Source organism: Schistocerca gregaria, chromosome 2 (assembly GCF_023897955.1).
Source record: "Schistocerca gregaria isolate iqSchGreg1 chromosome 2, iqSchGreg1.2, whole genome shotgun sequence".
In the NCBI taxonomy this organism is placed as follows: domain Eukaryota; kingdom Metazoa; phylum Arthropoda; class Insecta; order Orthoptera; family Acrididae; genus Schistocerca; species Schistocerca gregaria.
In genome coordinates, this window is record NC_064921.1 from 387,776,098 (window position 1) to 387,795,552 (window position 19,455).

The 19,455-nt window shown below is 38.7% G+C and overlaps 1 protein-coding gene across 2 annotated transcripts in view; it reads right to left on the reverse strand.

Moving 5' to 3' along the window:
• LOC126321023 (obscurin) overlaps positions 1-19,455 on the reverse strand; it is a 790,459-nt gene that overhangs the window by 197,761 nt on the left and 573,243 nt on the right. For both annotated transcript variants that reach the window (XM_049994141.1, XM_049994140.1), the window contains 2 exons: positions 7,709-7,817; positions 873-990 (listed from right to left, as the gene is read on the reverse strand). In XM_049994141.1, the coding sequence (XP_049850098.1) occupies positions 873-990; positions 7,709-7,817 (227 nt within the window). The remainder of the gene's footprint in view (positions 1-872; positions 991-7,708; positions 7,818-19,455) is intronic.

The window sequence follows — 19,455 nt, forward strand, 5'->3', positions numbered from 1 at the left end:
ATACTACATGAGGTTATAATTTATTGTTGTCAGTCATTTGCATGACCACAATATTTTATTTGAATATTGCCAATATTAAAGGGCACAGAGCTGCGAAAATAATTTACAAAGTTTGCATTTTAAATAGATTTACTAACTTCATCATCAGTTTAATTTATATGCAATGATGAGAAGCAGTTTCCATTAAATTCTTGTGGTTGCCGCATAGCAGCTCTTTTGTCTCAGTTACATGACTTCACAGAAATTAACTTAGCCTGAAATGATCAGTGATAAATGTACCACACAATAATATTTCTCTACGTGAACCCACATATTAGTTTCTATGAAACTGCAATGCAAAAAGAACCTGAGATATTTTGTTAACATATGTCTTATTATGGTGCTTCACACTGCTCTTTATGTGTTTCATATTACGAGCATCAAACCTTCGAATAATATTTCCATTAAAAAAAAAAAAAAAAAAAAAAAAAAAAAAAAACATCTGTATAGTATTGAGAGTGACATGAGAAAGACGTCCTCAGTAACAAGCAATACAAATGTTGAGCTTGTCCTCTCCTCAGGCATTATGATTGGCCCAAGTCTCCACTTTAAGTGAAGACAATGTCTGTTATGGAAGTTCCCCTGTAATGATTTAGTGTGAGGGCAGCAACTGTTTAGACAAACTTAGATTCCTTGTTACACATCATGTAATTCATTTTCCAGTTGTAGTAACAATATGCACTGTATAAAAATAATGTAACAGACATGCTCCAAATCAGTTTTCCAGAAACATTTTAAGTGTCGTAAGTTTCTGGAGTCACATGAAACATATGTAGAAATATGAAAAAAATGACCTGGTTCTAATGAAAAGATGCTGAAGCATATTAACTTACCACACCAACATCAGATTCCTGAAAATGCTGAATACTGAGACTGCTTACTACCAAAGCCTCTGAATCTGTTTCTATCACAATATGTTCACCACTTTGCAGTTCCTTTCCATCTTTGTACCTGGAACACAAGTAACTTATACATGAAAACACAGCTGTAAGAGAGAAGATTATGTATATAAAGTTTAACTTACAAGTGTAGGGCAATTATTGTTGTAACATGTGTAGCCAAAAAATCAGTATTTAGCATTTTTTTAAATCTTCAAAAGTTCTAACACAATCTAAAAGTAGACAAATTACTTTTAAATTCTGAAGGTTTAAAACCTTTTGTTTAAGTGTCTTTTTGGTTGCTCTGGTGTAACTATGAGCACTCGGTGTTTTTTTACTCTATGTTATAATTTGAAATAGAATTTTCATGTAATAGTTTTATCTTGTTAACATCTGAGCAATAAATGTCTGTTCCAATCAGATACCATCTGTAAAATTCTCTGCTAACAGATTATGGGCCCAGACTGTGCACTTCAGTATAATATTCCAAAATCCTATTAGCCACTGGAGGAAATTAGTGGCAGGATGTGGCACTTTGATGTAATGTAATTCCTAATAGAATGGTTTCTCTGAATACCAGTTCATTGCTTCCTCAGCAGAAGAACTATAGTACATGCCAGTTTGCTGTGGAATTGTGCCAATGGCAAAATAATGGATGTAACTAAAGTATGCACAGGAAGAGCCAGAAGTGTGATCTCCATGCATCTGTTGATATGTGCTTTATTTGCAAGATATCTCTATGGGACAATACACTGTGAATCATCAACTGATTAAAAATATTGCTATCTCAAGAAGTTTGAAAATATGCATCATAAAGAGATATGTTGCACAGGACTATTATAAGTGGCAATTTGAGTGTGGATTGATGGAATACTATTTTGAATTTGTTGGAGAATAAATGCCAGACATGTTGAAAGGGATATGTGGTTTCATTTTACAGAAAAAATTAGACAATGGATTTTAGAAGATTAGTTAGCGATAGTATAACAACTGAAAAAGCTGAAACTTGCTTTTTTATGACTGTTCGAGAGTACTTGCACAGAAAGGAGGGAATCTCTTGTTATGTTAGCATTTAACAAGAGTTGTCACATGCAAAAGAACAATATCTGAATAGGAGAAAGGGCTAACTATTTATTGCCTTTTTAAGAACTTTCCTATCATTCAAATGAAGCAGGTTCTGCAAATGATACAAAGTCTTAGCAGCATGTTCAACAAATCCAGAACGTGAATCGTTTAATATTGGTTTCGAACAACAAACAGGAATGCTCAATTATTAGTATTTTATAGCTTTCATTACAAAAATAGTTATTGGAAATATGCTGAGAGTCTCACAACTGCAACACTATACAGATAAATTACATGTATTCTGAAATATACATGAGAGGCCATCTGTTTTCTTAATTATGCTGAAAAGAAATACAACAAAATTTATGGAAGGTATTGCAAATCTCTTGTCCACCCAAAAGAAAACACTTTAATTCTTAGTTTAACACAGTAGCTGTTTCATTAAATAAAAAAATAATGAAGTCCCGAAGAAAGAAGTACGAAGGCTATGCATCAAAGTGTTAGGTAATGAGGATAATTAATTAGAAACAAAGACTGGCACAAGTTAGCTACCAGTGATCAAAAGTATGAAAATTATTAAGAGCATATTTTCATTGCAGAGGGAAAAGTAAATATATGTACAATAGTCTCACATAAACTCTTCTTTCTCATGAAGAGGTGAATATTTCAACTTGTATAATCTGTATCACTTCAGGCAGAGGGGTTGCCTTCATAGTCTTGGATCTTATTGAATTTAGCATATGTTAAAATTCGGGGGTAAGTAAGAAACACATATTTTTTGTTTTCTCTAAAAAAATTCCTGCCCCGAGATACAGGCCTCCAAAGATGACACAGCGAACACCATTTTGAAGATGTGAATTAAATGCTGTATCTCTGTAACAGTTCTATATATTTTGTTAGAGTTTTTTTTTATTTGAAAGATAACTGCTTTATCATTACAATAGTAGCCTCCACTTGGACATATCTTTCAAAGTTCTTTTACTGTCACCTTTTTTATTATTATTTACAGATTTTTTTTTCAAGAATGCCAATCCAGAAAAGTTAGATTATTATCTGTTAATTAATACCATGTAGTACTATATTCTCTGTAAAGAAGAGCTTCCAATTTTATGTTTTTTTCCCATTTTAAATTTTTTTTTTAACTTTCAGTGGTAACGTATGTTTTCAGTGAAGTTGTTTCTTACTCATTTCTTTGTTATAATGTTTATTTATATTGTCTTTGCTGCTATTATTTCTTATCACTTCCTTTGTTACAGTTATTTCTTTTCACTTTCACTGTTGCAGATATTTCTTACACTTTGTTGTAGTTTCTTGTCAGTTTCTTTGTCGTGGTTGTTCATCACAGGTTTTAATTTGTTTACTGAAGAGGCTTCTAAGAAATCTGAGAACACCGAGTGAGTTCTGTGTTCTTGTGAGGAATTTACCAGTTGACACAGTTGTAGTGTGTTATGTGAAAAGGACTGTTTGGAATGTCTTCTGACTGGGGCCACAGGAGAGTGAAGTGTGCTGACTATTTGCATGGCCATAAAAGAGTGATATATAAGACAAACAAAGAAAAACAGACTTTGTTCAGGTTGGGAATGACTGTTTTCATTTGAAGATGCTGTTTCAAAGTGAAAATGTTTCCAGTGATGAAATTTTGTGTTCTATATGTTTTGAGAGATTAACAACAATGATAGTACCTGAACAAGGTGAAGCCTTCCATGGAGCAGATGATGCAGATTTTGCGTCAATAGAGGAAGAATTAAATACCTTGAATCAGTCAACTACAGAGGTAGTCAGTAACCACAGTCAGTGAAGTTCAGCCATAAGCCCTATGCATCAAGAAAGTGCAGAGAAATTACTAAAGCTATGGATGAATAAACTACAGAAAAACTGACCACACTTTCAAAGGAGAAATTGCATCTTCAGAGGAAAATGAACCAAAGCATTCTCATACCTCTTGCCAGGAATTTATCACAAATATTAACTCAGCTGTTGAATACTGTGCAGTGAAAAGGTGCAAGATTTAACTATTATTCAAGAGAAATTTTCAAAGAAAACAATTTTGAACCATGCTCATCACTATAAAAGTACATAGTAGACAAATCAAGAAATGCGAGGTCTGTTAAAGAAGTCTTTGGAAGACCAGATCCCTATTATGGCAATCCTGTAGAAGCAGCTCAATTTCAAATATCACAGTCATTTCATCTGGAAGATAAATGGGACTGTTCTCACCAGAGTGTCAACAAAAAAGACACTATAACTGTAACAGCTGAAGGTGAAAAAGTTGTGAAACTGAAGAGGTACATGACTCGCAGCATTAAAGAAACTTTTGCAATTTGTAAGAGCAACTACGGTATACAAGTTCACATATTGGAAGATCAAAATTTTATGCACTACTACCTAAGTGGACAGTTCCACACCCACCTAGCGATGTCTCTTTATGTGTCTACTGCATGAATTTTGAACTTTGCATGGTAACTTTCAAGAACATACTGTAGCATGCAACATATGAAACCTCCACTGGTCGTGTGAAGTCATTAGTAGTCTGTGACAAAGCGAGAGACTTGTTTGTTTCAAGAATATGGTGACTGCCCTGGAAAGGGAGAACTGTCTTTGCAGACATTTGGCCTGGAAGATGAAGCAGATAACTCTGCAGAAATTACATACACGACATGGGAGGAAAATAAACTAATTATGAAAACTGTGAGCTTTGACAGTTTCATTGATGAACTTGGTAAATGGTCAGTGAAGGCAATAACACCAACAAATGAATAAATTGCAACAACAACACATTGCACAAGTGACAGGGTGTGTACAGACCGAAGAACTATGTTTAGTGCTTCACTGTGATTTTCTGAGAACTGGTCTGTAATTGTCCCACAAGAAGTACAAGGGCATCATTGGAGTAATGACTAGGTTTCAAATTTTACAAGAGTGACATAGTTTCAAAACAAGATCACAAGTGATGACACAGGACATGACTCAGCACATGCTTTGCTAGCAATGTGCAAAATTCTTCAACTGCAAACAGGGGCAGAGAAGATCGTCATTATTTCTGATGGTGCTCCTAGTCATTTTAAAAATTGTTACCAGATGTTTGAATTGAGTAAGACACTAGTGCCAACTGACTGGGTATACAGTGCTACTGGTCACGGGAAGGAGCCTTGTGATGGTGTAGGAGGCCTGCTGAAGCACCGTGCTACAAAACATAATCTTTCCAGACCAAATACAGCTGCGATTCAGAATGCTGGGGATTTTATGAGAGTCATGAAACTTACACATCCACAGCCCTCATTCTTTTGTCCAAAGAGAAAATAGAAGAATTCAGTGAGCAGAAAAGAGAAGAATGGTTCAAACAACTACTCTTGTGAGGGAATTCAGAAGACACATTTTTGGACTCAAAGTGATGGGCAAACTCATATTACATGCACTTTAAAGAGCAAGAAAGAAGAAATTTTGTTCGTTTGGCCAACACCTCAGAAACAGCAGGATAATATTCAGATTCACAACTTGAGAAGTGGGATGTTCATGGCATGCGTGTATGACTGACTAGTGGATTGCAGAGATTAAAGACACCAGTTACGAGTTAAATGAAATTGTAGTGAACTTTATGCTACCACAGGGACCAGGTGCTGGATATAGGTTTCCAGCTGAAGGACAGCAACAAAGCCATCAGTGGTCACTTCCTGTTCACAATGTTTTGAAGACTGTAAGTGCTCCAGTTCCTGTTGGTCAGCAGGAAGGCATCACTCTATATCAAAGGAAGATACTGAGGCAGTGGAACACATTTTCACTTCACTGAATGGTTAATTTCAGTACAAAACAGAATGCACAGAAATTGTGTAAATTGAAACCTCTAAGTCTTTGGACCTTTCACATACTTTTGGAACCATTTAAAATGCTTGAAAAATGGGTCTCTTACTCATCTTTCAAAACTAAAATGATTTTAAATAGGCTAGGTTTTGATTTTTACATGCCTGTTATGTGATAATGTGGTAATAAAACAGATTTTATATATGGCAAAAATTTCAATTGTTTATAAAACCTGTTAAACCTAAAAGTGAAAGCTTTCCTTTTCAGGGAATGTAGAACTATATGATATTAATCAACAGAAAAAAATCAAAATTTTATGGATTGGCATTTAAAAAAAAAATTTCCATAAATTATAAAAAAGTTAAGTGTGCTATAGTAAAAGAACTTTGACAGATAAGTCCAAATGGAGAATTTCTTTGTAATCATAAAGCAATTATCTTTTAAATAAAAAACAAAAAATATCTAGAACTGTTCTAAAGGTACGGGTATTTTAAATTTTTTTCCAAAATTCGCATCTTCAAAATGGTATGTACAGTGCAATCTTTGGAGGGCTGTATCTTGGAGTAGAATTTTTTTTGAGAAAACAAAAAAAGTACTTGTTCCTTACTTGGTCCTTCATTTTAACATATGCTAGATACAATATCATCCAAGCCTATGAAGGTAAGATTGTTTCCTAGCCTGTCTGAATTGATATGGACTGTGCCGACACAAGATGTCATTAAGGCATTAGTAACAACAAGAATACTGTAAGTACAAGTGTAGGTACACAACTAAGTGTACCACCAACTGGACACACAGTGACCACATTGCAACAAAATTCTTTTATTATATTTCTGAGCCTCAGATTACTCAAACTGTTCCATTATTGGTTTCACTTTGGTACCATGTCACCACTAGGTGAGCTATTTAAAAAGAAAGAAAAATCAGGATAGTAAATTACTAGGATATGATTTGTGTGAACCCAGACAATAAAAGAATTTATCCAGAACAAATAATGATACACAGAGAATCATTTTCTGTGTTTAAAACTCACAAGTTTTAATGTAACAGAAGATACAGAAAAGTTAATGCTAAAGGAATGAGTTGACTTACTGCAATAAAATTTTCTGTTCTATAACACCCTTTGATGTGTTTTACATAAATTATTTTTAAAAAATCAATATTATAGAAAAGAGTTTTAGAACATCCTTCATTTTCACTTTGAATACCCTAAAGTCTGTTAAACATAAAAATACCTAAATGTTTTCGAAATAGTGAGAAAAACCAAACCATCAGAATGTTAAATGGCTGCTTCCTAAGGACTGTTTGACATTATAACACAATATCATCATTATCAGCTCATTACATTTTGTCCAAGTAACTGTTAAGTTCTCAGCATATCCTTTTAACCATACAACTAACATTACTGAAATTAATGTCACACAGATAGTCAACATTAAATATATGGACAATACCATTATCTTTTGGGAAGAAGCTAAGTAACCTCACTGTTCTTATAGTAGAAAGATAAGTAACTTTACCATCAATAGAAAGTAATAAAACATGAGTGAATGTAAGTGAAAAGTTGGAATCATCAAAATGCATAGTTTAACAAATGTGTTGAATCTTCATCAGTCAGACTGAAGTTTACTTCTTCAGTAGCTACAGAGAAAACCAGGAAGTCATATCCCATGTCAAAAAGCACAATATGTAGAAAGCGAAACTACATTTATTTTCAACTGAAAGCAAAGAAGCTACAATCATTTTTAAGCAAATGCGAACAAAAATAGGAAAGCCAATTATGGTGGAGAACGTATTGCACACCTTTGTAACCTATCTTAGTAGTAAGATCAGTGCAACATTAATATTAATTTTTAGTACAAAACTTCTTATTACATAGTCCATCATTATTTTCTTAAGACTATAAACTTGATGTTGCAGATACTTACCATGTTATCTTTGGCTTTGGTACACCATTGACTCTGACTCTATATTCAACTTCTTCATAGTCTTTAACTGAACGATCTTCAAGATTTTTAACAAGGGATGGAGGCTCCGCTGCAGGAGAAACAAGACAAATGCAATCATGAAGAAATTGTAAAAAATGAAGAAATCATGGAATGCACTATAAATGGTGCTTTATACTGATGGTAATAGGTTTGTGTAATGTAATTCAGTTTTTTCATGTTCAAAGTTACTTTAACTCTATTTTAACCTACTCTAATGTTTTTGGAAATCCTCCAAAATGGTAGAAAACCAAACCATGATAGAACCATGGCTCCAATTTGCAATGTAATGCATGATACTAATATTTTTCTATCTTTCTGTACAATTTATTAAGACAGTTGACACACTTATCTGTCATTTGCTAGAGGGCCATCCTTTCGCAGTATTGCCTGCTCCCATCATAGACTAATACAGTTAAAATACTGAATTACGAGCAAGTTAAACAGAAGTGCCCTATGATGGTGACAGGTAACAGTGCTGCAACACACACACACACACACACACACACACACACACACACACACACACACACACACACACACACACACACACACACACATGCAGGTGCGCACGAACATGTGTGCATGTGCACTTCGGTAATACTGTGCAAATGACACACACTACCAACTGATTTGATACATTAACAACCTTGATTTTAATAGATCTGAAGAAGCTCTCCCAAAAGGTGCCATGAAATGATAAATAAATTTATTTTGGTAATCAAGAGAAGTGTATTACCATTTACCAGCTTCTTAACAGTTTTTGTCTAAAGTTGCAACAACCATGTTTCATTTAGGATGTTATTAAAATTTTACTGAATTTTGTTTTCATGACAAATGATTGTGCAAGGTGGTAATACATAAGCCAATCTTTGTTGTGGCTTTGGTGGGATGTCCAAGTGGTAGAATGCTTCACAGAGCCCACTTTTGGTGGAGGCAGTGAGTAGGGCAACTGGAAATTTGAATATTAAGCTTACAGGGAATAGAAAAAGGATTTGGAAGAATTGAACTAAAAAGTAAATTAAAAAGAGACTGTTAAATTATACAAATTATATGTGTAACATATGCCAAGTTTATTTAGATAGCATAGAACAACGTCTACTGAAAAGAAAGTTAGAAGCATGCCAGAGTCAGTGAAAGGAACAGCCAACAGCTGAAGGGCCTTGTGGCATGGCAGACAGCAGTTGAGACAAGGGATCTTGGGAGATGGTGATGGACCGCAATGAGTGTCAGAGGTGTTGCCTCACAAGGTAATGAAACAGCATCATGGCATAAACTTAATTAATTTTTCTGCCAATCAACGTGAGACTTGACACAAGTGTTGTAATTCACAAACATGATCACAACAAACTTTTGTAAACACTAGGAAAATAGCGAACAGCGGAAAATGTTCAACTAACGGTAAGTCGGGAATCTATGCACTGAAGTGGTGTGGCAAATGTTAGAAGAGTGACTAAATTCAGTAGCTTGTGACCGGGGATGTGAGTAATGAAATGTTACACTTTCGAAAGTGCAGAAGATTAATATTGACTTTGTGTATCAATGAAATAAGCTTAACAAGGATGGGTTTGAGTGGTATTACAATAGTCATGAATTTCCAGAATGAATTTTTCACCATACAGTGGGGCACAAACTGGTATGAAATGTCTGGGCAAATCAAAACTGGGATCTATGCCTTTTGCAGGCAAGCATTCTGCCAACTGAGCTACCTAAGAATGAATGACAATCCTCCTCACAGTTTTAATCCTATCACAACCTCTGCAAGAATAGGTTGTGAGTCATGCTTGGGTAGCTCAGTTGGCAGAACACTTATCCAGCAAAGGGAAAGTTCTCATTTTGAGCTGTGGTCTAATGTACAGTTTTCATTTATCAGGATGTTTCAATCATGAACTGTATCACAGCTGTAGTATGTGGCACACAACTGCATGAAGGCATTCAATGAAAACAATATGTAGCTTGCTTCATCTCACTGATCAATGAGATGATTCTGTATAAATGGTGAACTGTACAAGTGAAGCAATATGTTCAATTCAAGAACTGATTTTATTCTTTGCTTGCCACAAACATTGCTCTTTAGTCATCTGAGAACATACACTGTTTTTCTGTTTCCAAACTAGCTCAAAGCATCTTTTAGTAAGTAGGGGATGTGGAAGTCAAAAAGTAAGGATTAAAAAGTACACCACCCACTGTAGATGCTCACATTGAAAAGATGTCACATGTGAGATTATTTAGAAGTGATTAATCTACAAATAACAATCCAAAACCCAGTAAGCTCATACATAGTGCATCACATAATCAGGCAGGCATTTCAATAAAACTAATCAAATTTCTGTTCTAAAACACAAACTTTAACAGAATAATATTCCAAAAACAGAAAGTCAAATTCTATTCTAAACTATACCCTCAGCTTTTACTGTTGTTTTTGGAGCCTCACGACCACTGCAACAGTTTGTAATTTATTTTAGCATTGTAGCTATTGTAGTGTTGCGGAATAGTAAAGAGTTGGAAACGTGGAATCTTGTCAAAGTTTAGTTGCCTATGCCGAGAGCCAGAGGCAGTAAGTTAGCCAAGAGGTTAGAGGATTGCACATATACCGGAATGTGTCATCACACAGGGGCAATGGCCTGGTTACACACAACAGGCGAGAGAGAATTGCTTAGTACACGGGTTTGTGTTAGACGGACACTTTCGTAAAGTGCAAGACAGAGGTATAGCGTCAGCTGTACTGCATTTCACAACTTCACGTAAGCCTGCCGTAACAACAAGTAAGGCTGTCGCAAGAACACCTTAGGGGCGAGTACGACAGATGAATTAGCAGTATAAGTGGAACGAATGTGTTCATTACAAACGAGCATGATGTCAGGACATCACTTGTGCTTAGTTTAAATATGCCAGCTTTGATGGGAACAAGGCACTCGCACTCGCACACGCAGTTAGACTTGCAGTTAGATGTGTACTGGGTTGCTGTGTAGCGCTCAGCTCGGTGATCAACATGTTAATCTTTATTAAGGAGATGTCGCAGTAATGGCGGCCCATTCAGCAGCAGACAAGAGGGGACAGTACCAGCTCTGGTCCTCTCTGCTGCCGCTGTCAATCATGAACCCAGGATTAGCAGACATCCCGGCAGACTCACTCGCCGCCAATGCAGAACACATCAGTGAGCCGTCGTCGAGACCGTGCGGGGCCTAGGCCCTGTGCATCCGCTATCACACCTGGGTGAGTCGACGATGCTGGGGGACTGCAGCCCGTTCTGCCAGTCCACTGCGGATGAGCCACCAGGAGGAGCAGGGAAGAAGACAGGGTGGGATAAAGTACACTCCGCACTGTGAGGACGCCTCTCGTGCTGACAGCGTCGGGACTCCAACCCAGAGCCTCCACACGCAGCCGCTTGCTCTCCACAGTCGAGCCGGCGAGCCAGCCAGCCAGGCGCCGACAGACACGCGTGGCCGAAATAAGGGCATTCCTCCGCTATGTCACAGCACGCGGCGCTTCGCTAGCAAGTCGTGCAGCCCAGATCTGATGTCATCGCTACGAGTCAGCGAGGACTCGGGGAAGGTCGTTGATATCACCAAGCCACATTGTACTCGGCAGGAATAAAGATTTGAATTAATAATATTTCTTTGGCATTTCTGACGCTTCCATAGACATTTCCTAGCATCCTGACAACTGGAGAGGTCACCGTTCGGCCATCCAGTCCACCATAGGCGACCGGGACCATCGGGACTGCCTACACTATAGTACAAATGCATATATATGGGTCCACACTCTCCAAATTTGGAGTATATCTTTCAGTGCTGTTACCCCACAGGAGAACACAAGTCACCGTAAGAGCATGGTGACAGTACTACTCCACCTACACACATCAAAACAAGTTTTGCATCACCCCAGTTCCCAGAACAACTGAAGATAGATGTTGACTGTGGATATTGTCTCACAGACCCAATCCCTTTGACTGTTCAGAGATGTCACTAAATCCGACCAAAGATGTAGCCAACCAAGCATGAGCAGCACGTATTAGACGGAGGGGGCTCAATGGCCAATCAGTTCCAGTCATTCCACCAGGAAGGAGGTACACGGCTTGTGTTGTCTGTAGTTCAACCATGCCTAGATGGTCAATACTGTGGTTCAATCGTGTCTGCATTGTTACTTTGTGCCAGGTAGGGCTCTCAACAAGGGAAGTGTCCAGGCACCTCGGAGTGAACCAAAGTGATGTTGTTCGGACATGGAGGAGATACAGAGAGACAGGAAGTGTCAATGACATGGCTCGCTTAGGCTGCCCAGGGGCTACTACTGCAGTGAATGGCTGCTACCTACAGATTATGCCTCAGAGGAGCCCTGACAGCAACGCCACCATGTTGAATAATGTTTTTTGTGCAGCCACAGGCCTTCATGTTATGACTCACACTGTGCGCAATAGGCTGCATGATGTGGAACTTCACTCCTGGCGTCCATGGTGAGTTCCATCTTTGCAACCACAACACCATGCAGTTCAGAACAGATGGGGTCAACAACATGCCATATGGACCGTCAGGATTGGCATCACGTTCTCTTCACTGATGAGTGTCACATACACATTCACCCAGACAATCGTCAGAGACGTGTTTGGAGGTAACCCAGTCAGGCTGAATGTCTTAGACACACTGTCCAGCGAGTGCAGCAAGGTGGAAGTTCCCTGCTGTTTTGGGGTGGCATTATGTGGGATTGATGTACACCACTGGTGGTCATGGAAGGCACTATAATGGCTGTACGATACATGAATGCCATCCTCCGATCGATAGTGCAACGTTAGAGGCAGTACATTGGCGAGGCATTCATCTCCATGGATGACAATTCGTGCTCAGATCATGCACTTCTTGCGAATGACTTTCTTCAGAATCACAACATCACTCGACTAGAGTGGTCAGCATGTTATCCAGACATGAACTCTATCGAACATGCCTGGGATAGATTGAAAAGAGCTGTTTATGGATGATGTGACCCACCAACCACTCTGAAGGATCTACGCTGAATTTCCATTGAGGAGTGGGACAATCTGGACGAATAGTGCCTTGATGAACTTGTGGATAGTATGCCATGATGAATACAGGCATGCATCAATGCAAGAGGATGTGCTACTGGGTATTAGAGGTACCGGTGTTTACAGCAATCTGGACCACCACCTCTGAAGGTCTCGCTGAATGGTGGAACAATGTGCAATGTGTGTTTTTCATGAACAATAAAATGGGTGAAAATGATGTTTATGTTGATCTCTACTCCAATTTTCTGTACAGGTTCCAGAAATCTCGGAAGCAAGGTGATGCATAACTTTTTTTTGATGTGTGTAGTATGGGAGAGTATTAACTCTCAATAGTTAAATGCCTAAAGAGATAGCCATGCCTGCAGATCACATGGAGGTCACATTGCATGGATGAAAACATATGACGCAGACCAGTGGCAGTGGGATTATGCAGTAGCCCAGAGCAACAAAAGTAAAATGGCCAGTCATAAGCCACAACAGGGCCACATGCTGGCAAACAGAATAGCAAGGGGCTGGTCAGAAGCAACTGAACTGTTGGTTCACGAGGAGGCATATAATTATTCAAAAGAGAATTAACTAGTAAGTTAATCGATTACTTAACTAATATTGTTCACAATGTTTGCCACAGAGCAGCAGCAGCACTTGTGTGTTAAACTGTAATGTATGTGTGTATTTTACTGTGTAGACTTGAGGGTAGAATATTGATTGTAGTTTTTGTTGTTGCATTAGTCTTCTGAATATCCTTGTGTGGGGCAGCTTCCTAGTGCAAATTTTCCGTGTAGAGAAATTTATTTCTGTGTAATAGCTTGTGGTCTCAGAGTACAGTGAGAAATCTTCACACCAACTTTTAGTATTACTTTATTATCCTTTGATATATTTTCAAACTCAGTAGTGCCATTTGAGACATTATATCTATTTTATACACAGTATAATATGGCTACTAGGGACTGTGCTTGTTGGGAGCAGACACAAGGAGAGTTGGCTGCTGTCCGTAAACAGCTGGAAGCTGTGTTGGCTACTGTTGACAAGCTTCTAGCTAATGCTCAAAGTTGTGGTGACGTCAGGGCGCCAGTGCAAGCCCTGCAATAACACTGGTGCCACTGGAATTCCCTGGTGATCCGGACATCACTGCAGCTTCAGATATGCAACATCTGACCGGTCCGTCCTCACTCCAGAGTGGGTGGCAGACAGTGGTGGGTTCACGTGTCACTGGGCAGAAGGGAAAAGAGGCAGCAGGCCGTGTGGCTGGTTCCCTACATCTTAGCAACGGGTAGGAGGTGCTTCCCATTGTTGATGATAACTATGAGCCAGCATGGGATGCCTCTCCTGTTGGGCCAGCAGTCAATTTTCCTGCCCAGTCCACAAAAAAAAGAGTGCTAGTCACTGGGAGTTCCAATGTTAGGTGGGTGATGGCGCCCCTCAGGGAGACAGCAGGCAAGTCAGGAAACAATTCCAGGGTGCATTCAGTATGTTTGCTGGGAGGTCTCATCCATGATGTGGAGGAGGCCCTGCCAGTGGCTGTCGAGTGCACTGGGTTCAACCTGTTGCATGTAGTGGCACATGTTGGCATGAATGATGCCTGCTGCTTGGGTTCTGAGACAATCTTTGTCTCCTTCCAGTGGCTGGCTGATTTGGTGAAGGCAACTAGCAACTCACGTAGGGTGCAGGCTAAGCTGTCTATTTGTAGCATCGTACCCAGGATTGATCACGGTCCTCTGGTTTGAAGCATAGTCAAAGATCTAAACCAGAGGCTCAGACAGCTCTGTGAGAGTGTCACATGCAAATTTCTCTACCTCCACTATCGGGTGCAGAATTGTAGGTTTCTGTTTAACAGGTCAGGCATGCACTACATGCAGGATGCGGCTACTAGGGTAATGGAGCACTTGTGGTGTGCAGATGGGTCTTTCTTAGGTTAGAGGACCTCTCCCTTGGGAGCAAAGATGATTTGCCTGATCAATAAGCCACAGTGACCTCAGATGATCTTGGTCCTCACAGATTAGAGACAGAAAAGATTAATACGATTTAAGTAAACTGCAGGAGGATCCAAGGAAAGGTCCCAGATTATTATCACTTACTGCAGGTTATAATGCATAGATAGTATTGGGAATAGAAAGCTGGTTGAAGCCAGATATGAGTGACAACGAAACTGGAATGTCTGTAGTATGGATAGGTTAGTCACCAATGGTGGCAGCATGTTAATTGCAGTAAAAAATTCGATAAAATCTAGTGAGGTCATCACAGATTCTGAATGTGAATTAATCTGGGTGAATTTGAGTATCAAAGAGTGGTCAAAAATGGTGATCTCATGGTTTTATAGACCACCTGGGTCAGGATCTGTAGTTGTAGAGCACTTCAGACAGAACTTGCAGAATATTATTAGTAATTTTCCTGACAACACCGTTGTAATAGGGGGTGACACCAACTTGCCAGGTATAGATTGGGTGAGTTATACCATAAAAACTGTGGCATTGTTCTGGATGTCTTGTCCAAAAATTACCTTGAGCAGATAGAGAACCAACTTGTGAGGGTAAAGTCTTAGACTTCTTGGCAACAAACAGACCTGAACTTATCAACTCAGTTAATGTAGAAGAAGGTATCAGTGATCATGAGACTGTGACATCATTTATGATGATGGGTACTACAAGTAATGTTAAGAAAGGTTGGGAGATATATTTGCTCGGCAAGAGTGACAGGATACAAATTTCAGAATATCTCAGCAGTCAGCATCAAACATTTAGTGATAAGATGAAGATGAGGAGAACAAATGGAAAAAATTCAAAGGCATTGTTCAATATGCCCTACACAATTATGTTCCGAGTAAGGTTTTAAGGGATGGGAAAGATCCACCATGATTTAATAGTTGGGTTACAAAAGCACTAAGTAAACAAAGAGCACTTGATATCAGATTCAAGAGAAGTAAAAACCTAGCTGACAAACTAAAGATGAACGAAGCCAAAATGAGTATAAGAAGAGCAATGAGAGAAGCGTTCAATGACTTAGAAAGTAAGACGTTGTCAACCAACCTGAGTAAAATGGCAGATATTGACATAACCTATCATGGAATTGAAAAGCAGCTACAACTGCTTAGTAGTGGAAAGGCTTCAGGACAAAATGAGATACCTATAAGATTATGTTAAAGAACTTGCTGCCCTTCTAGCAACGAAAGGTACCTAACAACTGGAAAAAAAGTGCAGGTCATTCCCGTTTTTACGAAAGGCCATAAGACATATCCACACAATTAGAGACCTATATTGTTGACGTCAATGTGTTGTAGAATTATGGAACATGCTTTATGCTCAAGAATTATGACGTTCTTGGAAAATGAACATCTCCCCTATAAAAATCAACATTGATTCCGCAAACAGAGATCCCGCGAAAATTAGCTCACTCTGTTCCTCCATGATATACACAGCTCAATGGACAATGATATACAGGTTAATGCCATGTTCCATGATTTCAGTAAGGCATTTGACACTGTTCCACATTGCCATAAAAAAAAAATAGCTTATGGAGTATCAGAGCATACCTGCAATTGGATTCAAAACTTTCTTGCAGACAGGACACAACACGTTGCTCTTAACAGAACTAAATCGACAGATGTAAAGGTAATATCTGGAGTACCACAGTGAAGTGTGATAGGAACGTTGCTGTTTACAATATATATAAAAGATCTTGGAGCAAGCATGAGATGCTCTCTAAGACTATTCATAGATGATGCAGTTGTTTATACCAAAGTAGCAACGCCGGAAGGCAGTAAGAATTTGCAGAACAGCTTGCAGAGAATGTTGAATAGGACAGACTCTGGCAGCTGTCCCTGAAGGTAAATAAATGTAACATATTGCGCATACATAGATAAAGAAATCCACTACTTTACAGCTACACTATTGATGACAAACAGCAGGAAACAGTTGTTGTCATAAAATATCTAGGCGTAACTATCCAGAGCGACCTTAAGTGGAATGACCATATAAAACAGATAGTGGGACAAGCAGACACCAGACTCAGATTCATCAGAAGAATCTTAAGAAAATGTAGCTCATCCATGAAAGAAGTGGCTTATAAGGTGCTTGTTTGCCTGATTCTTGCGTATTGTTCATCTATCTGGGATCCCTATCAGGTAGGACTGATGGAGGAGATAGAGAAAATCCCCAATGAAGATCAGTGCATTTCATCACAGGATTGTTCAGCTGGTGAGAGAGCATTACAGAGATGCTAAACAACTGGCAGACGCCACAAGAGAGGCTTTGTGCATCATGTAGAGATTTACTATTGAAATTTCGGGACAGCACTCTTCAGGAGGAGTCAGACAACATATTACTTCCCCCCACATACATCATGTGTATTGACCATGAGGAGAAAATTCGAGAAATTAGAGCCAGTACAGAGGGTTAGCGACAATAATTCTTCCCACACACTTTTCGTGAGTGGAACAGGATTGGAGGGATCAGACTGTGCTACCGAAAGTACCCTCTGCCACACACCATTAGGTGGCTTGTGGAGTATGATGTAGGAGTTGATGTTTGTCAGATAATTTGCAATGTGACAGATTATGCTATATAAATGGAAAAATTGCTGGTCTCTTGGCTGATAATACTTTACCATAAATGAGATCTGACTAGCTAAAATAAATATGGATGGACTGAGGGGACCCCACAGACTGATGAGGTATTAAAACAATGTCAAAAAGTAACATGTCTCCAACTGAGTTGTAGAGAATTTCAGATGATATCCTATAAAATAAATGTCTATGACAGGACATAAATGGCTATAAAAATTAAACTCCACGAACGCATCAGAAATGTCTAATTGTCTTACTTTTTTCTGCAATTCTGAAGACTGATAAGCAATTACATAAGAATTTTTCCAACTGAAATTGCTTGTTGCTTTCATTATTATGTATAAATTGTGTAACCACCTTGAACACCTTGCGTACTTCACTACTGCTCCGAACACCTTGTCTCATGGCTCAGATCCCTGCAACAGACATAGATGCAATATATGTCCCCTACATCCTCCCGGCACCACCTTCTCCAGACTGGTCACATGCATTTCCTACCCCATAAAAAGCAGAGCTACCTATGAAAGCAGCCATGTAATCTACAAACAAAGCTGCAAACATTGTGCTGGAATCTGATATGTGCATATCAACTGGACCCTTCTGACAGCCATGTAGTTGTATTGATGTGTCTTAAGTCAGAGTCACACTTGTTCCGAGCATAGAAAAAGCCCTCTGTCCATGCCCTTGAACAGTGAGCTGTGAGCTGTCAACAGGAGACGTTCCTTGTGACAAAGTTTGACGGAATCGCATGAGGTTGACGTGACCGCACCTTGGCAGTCAGTATTTGGCAGCTGTTTTGATGTACTGGAGAGCAGTGGAAGGGGACAATGACATGTCTATGTCTGACTATGAGCACACCACAAGTGCTTGAGCTATTACTGTGTTCTACTTTGATCCATCACATTATATGCATGTCAAAAATTTTGTTTGCTCATGCTTTGAGAAGTGTGGTGGATGTTGTCTTTCATGCTCCAGTGTGGATTAACATTCCTTTCTGTTATCTCTTGCACAACTGGGAGCTTTACATGTAATCAACAAAATGTCCTGAATGTGATACTTGCTTAACATTATCAGCTGATGGCTTGTGCTTACCAACGGCTGGTTTTTATGCTGACAGCAAAACGGACTGTAAACTGACTGCAATGGAATGGGTAATATAATTTTGATTCCCTAGTGCTGAAAAGGTGACCATTGGCTCAAGGTATAGTAAATGATCATGTTTTCTTGTTTCATCATTTCCTAGAGTAAAGTTGTTGATTATTCTTTGGATGGCAAGTACATAAAGCTCAAACTTACATGGTTAAAATTTAAAAGGAAGAAACCGTTGTCAGTTGCTTCATTGTGTTGTTGAGCTCAAACTGTAAGATCATTCTCTTTAATCACAAATACTGAAATCACCAATTTAAGTGTTAAATTTTAAGGGAACCGACAATTGTCATGTTGCTCAATTGTGTTGATGATTTCAAACTTAAAGTATCTTTACTCTTGTTACATATGTAATAGCACTTAAGGAAAATTGGTCTATTAACCTGTAGCTCAAACTGGCCAGTGCCAGAGTTTGAATAACCACATTGTGCCATAGATCTGGGCTACTTTGGGTAAAATTTCAAAAAGGGCTAGAGCCTGAGGTTTAAGTCATTTACAGTTTGCATCTAAAACTGTGTGTTGTAATTTGTCCTGGTTCAGTATGGGTCATGTATCTTGTAATTTTAAAAGGGTTGGATCCCAAGTCATTTTGGAAAAACTTGCTAAATTTGAGATTTAAATTTTAGGTTGTTAATTTCCAAGGACTAGTGCCAATGTTCATGTAATTTTGGTGTACAAATTTTATTTGCCATAAGCAAATTGTCTCTTTGCTTTCTATGCTTTGTTGAAGGGGCTAGTGCCCTTGTTGTGTAGTCTACAGATTTTGCACAGTTAAATAATAAGTTTTAAAGGGGGTTAGTGTTTGGCATTGTGCAACCATTGTAACACATAATTATTATCTAGTTGCATGCACTCATGACTGTTGGTTTTGTCTTAAATTGAAGATAATACAGTGGGTGCCCACTTCATAAATCTAACTCTGTACCATTTGGCTTTAGTTCAAGATGCCATTGTATGTTGTTATTACCT